Source organism: Mustela putorius, unplaced genomic scaffold (genome assembly GCF_011764305.1).
Source record: "Mustela putorius furo isolate JIRA1106 unplaced genomic scaffold, ASM1176430v1.1 tig00003987_pilon_pilon_pilon, whole genome shotgun sequence".
Taxonomy (NCBI): Eukaryota; Metazoa; Chordata; class Mammalia; order Carnivora; family Mustelidae; genus Mustela; species Mustela putorius.
The window spans coordinates 15,714,300-15,726,692 of record NW_025422126.1 but is presented as its reverse complement, the minus strand read 5'-3'; the positions used below and the strand labels follow the sequence as shown (position 1 = coordinate 15,726,692).

The 12,393-nt window shown below is 41.0% G+C and overlaps 1 protein-coding gene across 9 annotated transcripts in view; it reads left to right on the top strand.

Annotated features, from left to right (window-relative positions):
* The window catches only part of SYTL2 (synaptotagmin like 2), a 120,227-nt gene that overhangs the window by 56,446 nt on the left and 51,388 nt on the right, over window positions 1-12,393 (top strand). For all 9 annotated transcript variants that reach the window (XM_045071306.1, XM_045071305.1, XM_045071304.1 and 6 more), the window contains exon 3: window positions 11,741-11,892. In XM_045071306.1, the coding sequence (XP_044927241.1) occupies window positions 11,741-11,892 (152 nt within the window). The remainder of the gene's footprint in view (window positions 1-11,740; window positions 11,893-12,393) is intronic.

Sequence of the window (12,393 nt, the reverse complement as noted above, 5' to 3'; positions counted from 1 at the left end):
TATTTTTATTTTTTTCCTAAGTAAAGGCAGTTGGCATTGAAGAACTGCTTCCCAGGACCTCTGGGTCCTGGGTAGAGGAACCAACATTTGTCGAGAAACCATATTGTATACAGAGCTCCACATGCATTTGCCCCTTTCATCTGCATAGCAGTAGTAGCTGAACCTGCTTAACACTGAGGAAGTGAGGTAGAAGAGGTCAAGCTCCCTGCATGATTGAAGCCTTGTGCCTCACACTGCAACGCCTGTGCTTTCCACTTGCTGTGCTGCCTCTCAGCAGATGGTAGGGATTGACGATGTGTCCACAACACAAGGGACACGTGTCCTCCCATCTTCCACTGTGAGGAACATATGCAATTTATTTCATTCTCACATGTGTTGGTTTTCAGATTCTCTTTCAAAGGTTAATTCCTTTGTAGAGTGAAGTGTGATGGTCATCTTAGACACCAACATTATGTTTGGCTCACTCAGGATGGAGTAGCAGAAACAGCCTTGACCAGGAGCCTGCATGGCTTTTGGTCCTGGCTCTGTGTGACTTTGGGCAAACCTCCTAACTTCTTTGGCCCCAGACTACTTTCAATTCACACAGTGTAACCATCTAGTCTAGAATATACTGAGGGGTTTAAAAAAAATAAAAATAAAAAAGGCTGGGGAATGGGCCAGTTAGCCTCTCTGGACAGCCTGCTGGTTCTTATCTAGTTGACGAGATGACATCAACCAGATAGGCCTTTGCCAAATCATGATGAGTAGCTGAAAGCTGGGGTGTGTTGTGTAAATAAAAAGGGGGGAAAAGAGGATAGGCTGAGGGAAAACTGTTGAGGCCAGCCTGGAGGGTGTCCCTGCTTTTCTGGCTTTCCTCTGGAAGTGTTCACACTCTCTCTCTGCAACACAGGAATTGAGACAGGCATTGGGCTGTCTAAAATGTTGAATTTTTTAAAAAAGATTTTATTTATTTATTTGACAGAGGTTACGAGTAGGCAGGGAGGTAGGCAGAGAGAGAGGAGGAAGCAGGCTTCCCGCCAAGCAGAAAGCCCGATGTGGGGCTTGATCCCAGGACCCTGGGATCATGACCCAAGCTGAAGGCAGAGGCCTTAACCCACTGAGCCACCCAGGCTCCCCTGAAATGTTGAATTTTTTATGCACAATTCTGAGAATATGGCTGGTATTAGTGGGGATTAATGAACTGTGAGCTATGAACTATAAAGGGGATTAATGAACTAATGAACAAATGAACAGATATGGCCTTTAGCATAAGGAGGAGACAAGATGGCTGTCTTTTACAATTGACTAAATTCTTCGTATGTGATGGTGAGATTGTGGGTATTAAATGAGATGATGCATGTTAGGTGACTTGCACAGGGCTAGTACAAAACATGCTTTGTGTGTATTAGCCAAAAAGAATGGAGGCGTGTCCTGCCTGCAGGGCCAGCAGGACCCTGTCCTGTCTGAGCCGAGGGCTCTTCCTCTAGCTTCACTTAAGCCCACCAGCCTGTGGGTGTTAAGTGGTCTCTTCTCCAGCCTCAGCTCTCTCCTATGCTCCGTGTGCCTACTTGCATAGGATGGTAAGGGATGAAAACTGGGATCTTAAGAAACACCTTTTTCTCACTTCAACTAAGTGGTATAAGAATTAGAGAATCAAATGCCATTTTTTATTGGTACAATTAGAGTTGATGAAAAATGAGACATCAACCCGGGCTGATGGAGAAGATTGTAAGAGCACCATCTAGATGGTGGGATTTTTTTTTTTTTTTATGATCCTATATCTTTATAAAACCTGAGTTTTCATGTCACACATACATATTCATCTATGAAATATTCCAAATGACTAAGATAAAAAAAGCAATTGATTGATTAAAACTAGCAGGGATTATCATGTGAGGAAAGACATAAATGGCACTTAGTGAATTGGAGTAGTTTCTTATTCTTTTGCCACTTCAGTGATAAGCTAGAAACCCCCTCCGAATTCCTAATGGCTCCCAGCCTTCCAAGGGACTGCGTGTTTCTGCGGACCTGTCTCAGCCAGCGTGTGCTCACGGTGCACTGAGAGCTTAGCATGGTCAGGGCTTCCAGACAATTGTTTGGGGAGGAGCAGGTCCAAAGTAGCACAGGGGCACCTACAAAATGCCTCTCAGCCAAACACCAAAAATAAGTAAATAAACAGCCTCCTGAAGAGGAATTGAGAGCTGTTAGGTTAGGAAGGTTTGTGATTTCTTTCAACAAGAGGATGGCTGATGCTCGATTTCATGTTTGTGCCTATTCTTCCGAGAGTGAGGTGCCCTGCCTTGTCCGGAGAAGTCACTGCCATTGTGACGGGTATGGTTCACTTAACCCCAGCAGTGGCAGGATCACTCTTATCTCTTTCCTGACTCAGACTGGGGTGGCCATGGAGCATTTATGTGTTCTTTAATTTACCCAAACAATTGTTGGGTATCAGCTCTGCGCCAGGCTCGGAGCTGGGTGCTGGCCCGACAAAGGTGATTAAGACGTAGTCCTCACCTTCAGGGAATTTGCAGAGTTGACAGATTAGTGGGTGAGACAGATGTGCAAATAGATCATTGGAATATTGGTGTGGTCAGTGCTGGGAGTACATGGGGAAGGGCAAGCCGTTGCCCTCTGCCTTGGCAGGGAAGGCTTCCCCCTGGCGGTGGCATATGAGCTGGGTCTGAAGCAATGTGCTGTCCAGTGAAGTGAGGACAGAGATCCTGAGAGACTTCAGGATATAGTGGCCTCCTACCAAGATGGAGACACTGCTAGGGGCTTTTAGGTAAACACCTATTTAATCACCTCAGAAGTCCTGTCGAGTAGGTCATATTTCCCCCTGTCTTTACAAAGAACTGAAGCTTCGAGAGGTGCACTAACCTGCCCAGGTAGCATATAGGAAGGACCTGTTTGAAAGAGTCTAAAGCTCATAGTCTTTCTGCCAGGCCATTCTGTTTCTAATGTTTAGGGAGGTCAGAAAGAGCAATTTGGAAAATAGTAAGAAGTCTAGAGTACTGGCAAGTAGAGTCTGAGGGTAAGTGCTGGAAAATGAACCTGAAAAGACAGCCTGAAGCCAGGCGGTCAGGGGCCTCATATGAAATGCATTCACTCCACAAGTACTAAATAAAATCCCACTATTTTCCAGAGATGACAAGCAAAGATATATGGAGTACAGGCTGCGCTGCTGGGGCTCATTTTCTAATCAGGGAACATGGGAAGGACTTCTCTCTTCTGGAACTGAACTCAAACTTGGTCCTTTGGTTGGAGAAGGCAAAAGCTCCATCAGCAGCCCATAGGGGATTGTTTGCCCCATGGAAAGCCATAGGCAATTAGAAACCATTAGAAATGTTTAGTAATAACCAGGACCTCTCTGGTGATTCCAAATCATGAAGTGATGACTCTCTTTGTCAGGGTTTGGAGATGACAATGTGTGTCCAAGTGTTGTGATTGGGTGTGTTTGGAATGGAGTCACTTCTACCCAGGTAACTGGGAGAGGAGAGAAGGTTCCAGCAGAGAGTTGAACTCTGGGTAAAAAGACACTCCTCAGGCACACTTAGGAGAGAGGAAATGTACTTGCTAGAATCCCTCCTTTTGCCCCACTCCCAGGTATGTCAGTGTGCAGTGCTCACACACGGCCCTGATGTCACCTTGGTGTGGCCATAAAACATGTTCTCTAGCTAAGACACATAGATTTGCTACTTTAGGAAGGGTGCATATTAGCTTGAACGACAATCATGAAACCTTCTTGGACTTCATAGTATAGTACCTTCCAGAAGTTCAAAGTCAGCTTAAGGCTTTTATACCCCTTTATTCTATGACTATGTTCTAGAGTTTGTGATTCTCATTTTATTGAGATGGATGGAGAGATGTGGAGTTTAAAAGACTTGTCAAGTAGAGGGCTGGCTGAGAAGATTGCAGAGTAGGAGGACCCTAAGCCTGCCTCTTCCCAAGGAAACAAGTAGATAACACTCCCATCTGAAGACTGGCAGAACAAATTCCACAACTAAACGGTGAAGAGGCCAGCTCAAAGAAGGTAGAAAGGGCCAAAACCTGGTCTCAGAGTGAAGTGGACTGGGTCCATCTGCAGTACAGAGGGAGCTGGTGGCACAGAAAAGGGTGAAAAACAGACTTTCACACTGGAGAACCCACAAACTGGAGGATGAATCCCCATAATATTTGCCTTTGAAAGTGAGAGGAGCTGAATTTGTGAGTTCTTCAAGTCAGTGGGATTTAAAGCCTGGAATGTTAGAAATCAGGGGCTTCGCTTGGGGGAGAGCCTGGAGGGCATTAGGAAGCCGAGGCCCCAGCATTAAAGAAACAGCACACAAACAGCTAAAACATACAGCTAGAACCAGCAGTTTGAAAAATACCAAAGGAAGACAAGAGGGAGTGATTTGCTCATCTCAGAGCGTGGCTTGTGGCTCCAAGAGACAAGAATCCTGGGGCAACCCCTCCAGGAACAAAGGAGCTGGCAGGTGCCATTTACCTCCCCTGCTCCCCAGCATAAACAACAGCCACCTGCAGGAACCAGCCTGGCTCTGACACTTGTTTACCTAACTTGTTTAAGAGTACTGGCAAGTAGAGTCTGAGGGTAAGTGCTGGAAAATGAACCTGAAAAGACAGCCTGAAGCCAGGCGGTCAGGGGCCTCATATGAAATGCATTCACTCCACAAGTACTAAATAAAATCAAGACACACCACCCTGCACTTTGCTGGATCCTCCCTTTTCAGTCACACTTGCCGTGGTTTCAGCACTCTGGGCCCCTCCCCAGGAAGACCAGTGCAAATCTGGCCAACAATACATCTCCCCACCCAGGCATTGTGTGGGACATCTTTTCCAGCTACAGAGGGAGCAGATCTCATTATGCAAACAGACAACCACACACTTTGTTAAAATGTGCCCCACTCCTGCTGGGGACCAAACACTGCCCATGATAGGCAAAGAGAGCCTCTGCAGACAACTGGACTAAAGGAAAAAGAGGTCAAGACTCAATAGCAGAGGATACCAACACACCTAGGAAACATTCCCTTTGCCAGGCCCTGGGGAATAGGACATGCAGTGCGGGTCAGACAGGATCTCTTCTTTATAAGGCTACTATTATTAAGAGCAAGAGACGTAGGGGCGCCTGGGTGGCTCAGTGGGTTAAGTCGCTGCCTTCGGCTCATCCTGGGATCGAGCTCCACATCTGGCTCTTTGCTCAGCGGGGAGCCTGCTTCCTCCTCTCTCTCTGCCTGCCTCTGATCTCTCTCTGTCAAATAAATAAATAAAATCTTAAAAAAAAGAGCAAGAGAAGTAGCTGACATATCTAACACAGAAACAGACACAGAAAATCAGTCAAAATGAAGCAGAGAGATATCTTTCAAATGAAAGAAGAGGACCAAACCATAGCAAGAGATGAGTGTGAAATGGGTAAAAGTAATATGCCTGATAGAGAATTTAAATTAATTATTATAAAGATATTTACTGGAGAAAAAGAGCGGGGGACATCAGTGAAACTCTTAACAGAGAGCTAAAGAATCAGATCGAGAACACAATAAATGAAATTAAAAATACATTTGATGGAATAAATAACATGCTAGATGAAGCAGAGGAATAAATTAATGACCCGTAGACAGAGTAATGGTAATTCACCAAGCAGAGCAAAGGAGACGAGAGAAAATTATGCAAATCGAGAACAATCTTAGGGACCTCAATGATTCCATGAACTATAATAACATTCACATGGTAAGGATCTCAGAAGAAGAAGAGAGAGAGAAGGAGGCAGAAAATTTATTTGAAGAAATATCTGAAACTTCCCTAATCAGGTGAGGGAAAGAGAGATCCAGGTCTGGGAGGCACAGAAATCCCCCCAAAATTTCAACTCAAGGAGGTCCACACCAAGGCACATAGTAATTAAAATGGCAAAAAATAGCTATTAAAAAAATGTTAAAAACAGAGAAAAGATGACAGACAGTTACATACAAGGGGAAATCCCATAAAGCTGTCAGTGGATTTTTCAGCAGAAACTTTGCAGGCCAGAAGAGAGAGGCAGGATGTATTCAAAGTGCTGAAAGGGAAAAATCTGCAGCCAAGAATACTCTATCAAGCAAGGCTGGCATTCAGAATAGAAGGAGAGATAAAGAGTTTCTTAGACCAAGAAACTAAAGGGGTTCATGATCATTAAACCAGCCCTGTGAGAAATATTAAAGGGGGCTCTTTGAGTGGAAAGGAAGGACCATAAGTGAGAGTATGAAAAGTAAAAAAAACCACAAAAGTGGTAAAAATAAATATTTCTTTAAAAATTAGACAAAGGCAAGCAGAGAAAGACAACTATCATATGATCTCCCTGATATGAGGAAGTGGTGATGCAACATGGAGGCTTAAGTGGGTAGAAGAATAAATGAAACAAGATGGGATTGGGAGGGAGACAAACCATAAGTGACTCTTAATCTCACAACAAACTGAGGGTTGCCGGGGGGAGGGGGTTTGGGAGAAGGGGGTGGGATTATGGACATTGGGGAGGGTATGTGATTTGGTGAGTGCTGTGAAGTGTGTAAACCTGGTGATTCACAGACCTGTACCCCTGGGGATAAAAATATATGTTTATAAAAAATAAAAAATTAAAAAAAAAAAATTAGACAAAGGATTCATAAAAGGATGTAAAATATAATACCATATACCTAGAACATGGCAGAGAGAGGCGCAAAGAATGGGCTTAAGCTTAAGTGCGTATCAACTTAATATAGATTGCTGTATGAAGAAGATGTATACAAAACAGTAACCACAAATCAAAAACCAGTAATAGATATACAAGAAATAAAGAGAGAGGAATCCAAATATATCACCAAGGAAAGCAACAAGCCATGAGAGAGAACAAGAGAAGAGAAATCAGACAAAGTCTGTAGAAACAACCACAAAACCCCTAACAAAATGGCAATAGATACATATCTATCAATAATTACTCTGAATATAAATGAACACCCAACAAAACACAGGGTGACAGAATGGATAGAAAAACAAGACCCATCTCTATGCTACCTACTGGTGACTTGTTTCCTACTAAAACCATAAGAAAAAAAAAATCTGGAAAGAGCAGAAATACATGAAGGTTAAATAACATGCTACTAAAAAAAAAATAATAATAATAACAAATAACATATGACTAAAGAATGAATGGGTCAACCAAGAAATCAAAGAAGAAATAAAAAATAACATGGAGACAAATGAGAATGAAAACACAATAGTCTAAAATCTTTGGGATGCAACAAAAGTGGGAGTAAGAGGAAAGTTTATAGCAAAACAGGCCTACCTCCAGAAGCAAAAAAAAAAAAAAAAAAAAAAATCTCAAACAACCTAACTTTATACCAAAAGGGGCTAGAAAAAGAACAAATAAAACACAAACTCACCAAATGGAAGGAAATAATAAAGACTAGAGCAGAAACAAATGACATAGAAACTAAAAAAAAAAAAAAAAAAAAAAAACAACAACAACAACAAAAAACAAACAAAAAACCCACCTCAGTAGAACAGATCAATGAAACCAGGTGGTTTTAGTTCTTTGAAAAGATTAAAACAAAATTGATAAACCTCTAGCCAGACTTAAAAAAAAAAAAAAAAAAGTACCCAAAGAAACAAAATCACTAATGAAAAAGGAGAAATAACAATCAACACAACAGAAGTACAAACAAATGTAAAAGAATATTATGAAAACTTGGGGTGCCTGGGTGGCTCAGTTAGTTAAGCATTTGACTCTTGATTACGGCTCAGGTCATGATCTCAGATTTGTATGGTTGAGCCAGGAGTTGGGCTTCACGCTGGGCCTGGAACCTGCTTAAGATTCTCTCTCTCCCTTTCCCCTGCCCTCTGCTTGCTCATTCTCTTTCTCTCCCTCAAACAACAACAACAAAAAGAGTATTATGAAAACCTATATGACAATGAATTGGATAACTTAGAAGAAATGGATAATTCCTAGAAACATATAACCAACCAAAACTAAAGCAGGAAGAAATAGAAAAGAGACCAATTACCAGCAGCAGAATTGAATCAGTAATAAAAAAGCTCCCAGCAAAGAGGAGTCCAGGACCAGATGGCTTCACAAGTGAATTCTACCAAACATTCAAAGAAGAGTTAGAGCCGATTCTTCTCAAACTATTCCAAAACATAGAAGAGGAAGGGAAATTTCTACATGTATTCTTTGAGGCCAGTATCACCCTCTTATCAAAGCCAGATAAGAACAGCACAAAAAGTGGTGCCCAGGAGGCTCAGTCTGTTAAGCAGCTGCCGTCTGCTCAGGTCATGATCTCAGGGTCCTGGGATTGAGCCCCACATTGGGCTGCCAGCTCAGTGGGGAGTCTGCTTCTCCCTCTGCCTCTGCCCCCTACTTTTTCCTCTCTCTCTGTCTCTCAAATAAATAAAATCTTAAAAAAAAAAATCAGAACACCACAAAAAAGAGAACTACAGGCCAATATTTCTCATTAATATAAGTGCAAAAATCCCCAACAAAATAGTAACAAACAAAATGCAACAATACGGGATGCCTGGGTGGCTCAGTTGGTTAAGCCGCTGCCTTCGGCTCAGGTCATGATCCCAGGGTCCTGGGATCGAGTCCCGCATTGGGCTCCTTGCTCAGCGGGGAGCCTGCCTCTCTCTCCGCCTCTGCCTGCCTCTCTGCTTGCTTGTGTGCTTTCTCTCTCTCTCTTTATGACAAATATATAAATAAAATCTTTAAAAAAAATGCAACAATACATTAAAAAATCATGCACCATAATCAAACGGAATTTTTCCTGGGATACAAGCATGATTCACTATTCACAAAACAATCAACGTGATATGTCACACCAATAAGAGGCAAGGATAAAAACCATATAATTTCAATAGATGCAGGAAAAGCACTGGACAAAGTATAATATCCATTCATGATAAAAACTTACTGTAATGTAGGTCTAGAGGGAACATACCTCAACATAATAAAGATCTTATATGAAAAACCCACATCCAACATCATACTCAATGGTGTAAACCTGAGAACTTTTCCTGTAAGGTCAGGAACAAGACAAGCATGTCCATTATCAGCATTTGTTATTTAACATAATACTGGAAGTCCTAACCACAGCAATTAGACAACATAAAGGCATCCACATTGTTAAGGAGGAAGTAAAACTCTTCACTATTTGCAAATGACATGATACTGTATATACGAAACTGTAGAATTGATAAATGAATTCAGTAGAGTCACAGGATACTAAATGTGCAGAAATCTGTTGCTTTCCTATACACTAATGATGAAGCAGCAGAAATAGCACTTTTCACAGAACTAAAACAAACAATCCTAAAATTTGTATGGAACCACAAATGACCACAACTAGCTAAAGCAGCCTTGGGAAAAAAACAAAAACAAATAAAACAGAACTGGAGGTATCACAAATTCCAGATTTCAAGTTATATTACAAAGCAGTAATAATTTAAACAGTATGATATTGTCATAAAAAGAGACACATAGATCAGTAGAATAGAACAGAAATCTAAAAACCACAGTTTGCTCAATTAATCTTCAACAAAGGAGGAATGAATATCCAATGAGAAAAAGACTTTTCAGCAAATTGTGTTGTGAAAACTAGACAACCACATGCAAAGTAATGAAACTGGACCACTTCTTACACCATACACAAAAATAAACTCAAAATGGATTAAAAGGTCTAAATGTGAGACATGGAATCATAAAAATCCTTGAAGAGAGCACAGGTAGTAATATCTCTGATACTGGCCATAGCAGCATTTTTCTAGGTATGTCTCCAGAGGCAAAAGAAATAAAAGCAAAAATAAACTGTTGGGACTACATTAAAAGAAAAAGAAAAAAGTTTCTGCACAGTGAAGGAAACAATGAAACTAAAAGGCAATCTATGAAATGAGAGAAGATATTTGCAAATGACATAAATGGTTAGTATCCAAAATATATAAAGAACTGATACAACTCAACACCTCAAAAAACAAACAAAAAAAATGGGCAGAAGACATGATTTAAATTTAAAAATGGGCAGAAGACATGAACAGACATTTCTCCAAAGAAGACATACAGAAGGGCATCGGACGCATGAAAAGATGCTCAACATCATTCATCATCAGGGAAATGCAAATCAAAACTACAATGAGATATCACCTCACATCTACGGCCATACCACCCTGAACACGCCCGATCTCGTCTGATCTTGGAAGCTAAGCAGGGTCGGGCCTGGTTAGTACTTGGATGGGAGATATCACCTCACACCTGTCAGAATGGTGAAAATTGAAACGCAAGAAACATCAAGTATTGGTGAGGATGTGGAGGAAAAAGAAATCCTCTTGCACTGTTGGTGGGAATGCAATTAGAACTGCCTCTGTGGAAAACAGTATGGAGCTTCCTCAAAAAATGAAAAATAGAACTACCCTACAACCCAGTAATTGCTTTACTAAGTATTTACCCAAAAAGTACAAAACACTCAGTCAAAAGGATACATGCATCCCTATGTTTGTTACAGTGTTATTTACAATAGCCAAGCTCTGGAAGGAGTCAGGTATCCATTGGTAGCTGAATGGATACAGAACAAGTAGTAAATATATACAATGGAATATTATTCAGTCATAAAAAGAATGAAATATTGCCATTTACAACAACAGGTATAGAGCTAGAGAATATAATACTGAACAGATTAAGTCAGAGAAAAAAATGCCATATGATCTCACCCACATGTGGAATATCTATACAAAAGAAATGAGCAAAGAAAAAAAAGAGATAGAGGAAAAAAAAAAAAAGAAAGAAAGAAACCAAGACACAGACTCTTAACTACAGAGAACAAATTGGTGGTTACCAGAGGGGATGTGGGAAGGATGGGGAAATTAGGGGATGTGGATTAAAGAGTACACGTATCATGACGGGGAGAAAAACAACAAAAATAATGACAACACTTGTCAAGTAGAACACTTTTTTTTTTAAAAAGCAAGTGTAAATTAAGGAGATTTAAGGCTATATTTGTTGGTCCTACAGGTGTTAGCTTTTCAGTGAGCATGAATGATTGTGGAAACCTTGAAAGCAAGTAATTGCACAATCGGAATTTGCCTCTGCCTCTATACCTCCCATCCCCCTACTTCCATAAATTTGATGTTGCCTGCCTCTAGCCTACTTTTTCAGTATTCATTTACCTGGCATTAAGAATCAGGGACATCATTCACCATCCCACCCCCGCCTCCTTCTCCCTCCCACTTCCCCTACCACCATCCCCCCTCCCACCAGCATGTCTCTGATATACTCATTTCACTAAAACGGAAAGGATTGATAAGCTGATAACTCCTCCACCAGGTATTCATTGGGTATTAGGTGCCAGGCATTGGCAAAGGGCAGTTTTGTGTGCATTAGCTAATTTAATCCTCAAAGCAATCCCATGAAGTAAATCAGTATGATGAACCTCTTTTTATAGATACAGGGACGAAGGCTTAGAGACACTTAATATACCATCTTTCTCTTGGGTATTTGCATTTAAACAGTAGACACAGAAGACTGCAGCCAAAAAGTGAACTGGAAAATTCCAAGCATCATGTGGAGGTCATGGGTGAATTCTTTGATTTTTAAAAAGTGTTAGTCTTCCATCAAAGAGGAATATAAATATTTCTTGGTCTTCTAGGAGATGTGTGATGTCTTCTAAAATATTGAGAGCTTTATTTGCGTGTTTACAGATTTCTTAATGCACTGTCTCAGTGAACTCATTTATTTACTGTAGGCTCTCAGCAAAGTAAAGCTCTTTTCCTTTTGTAGACATTTGCCTGAAAAAATTAAGGATGACCAAGAGTTGAAGAACATGAGTGGCCAATGGTTTTATGAAGCCAAGGCAAAAAGGCACAGAGACAGAATTCATGGTGCAGATATCATCAGAGCATCCATGAGAAAGAAGAAACCTCAGGTAGCAGGTGAGTTGATTTGGCTAGGACATTTTGAGCCAGCATTTGTTTGGGAAGTCATTGTCAGGAGTTGGGAAGGGTGTTAGAATCATTACTGAAATCTGCTGAGGGAAGTCATTTAGGGGTATGCTTTGCATATGATTAGTCCTCCAGCTCAGTACCTTCTTGCCCTGGATTCAGATGGATGAAGGCAGGGCCAAGGGATTCAGGGTAATATAGAAAAACATCGGAAGTCCTTTAGACACTGTGTTGAGTTGTAGTGGTATAGACAGATGGGTTTATAAGGCATTCCTTTGCTTTTAACTCTGAAGATTTAGAACCATTTCCTCTGAGTAGGATGACAGGAAGAGATTAGCTTCCCTTTCAACAACTTTGACATCTGGTACATCTTTAATCAGCCAAGTGTATCATTTAAGGGACTGTAAAGACAGTATTTTGAGAGCTTCTTTAGAGTTCTGTTGGGTTTTTTAAATAGGTATGGTATGCCCTCTCTTTTACTCTGAGCTAGGC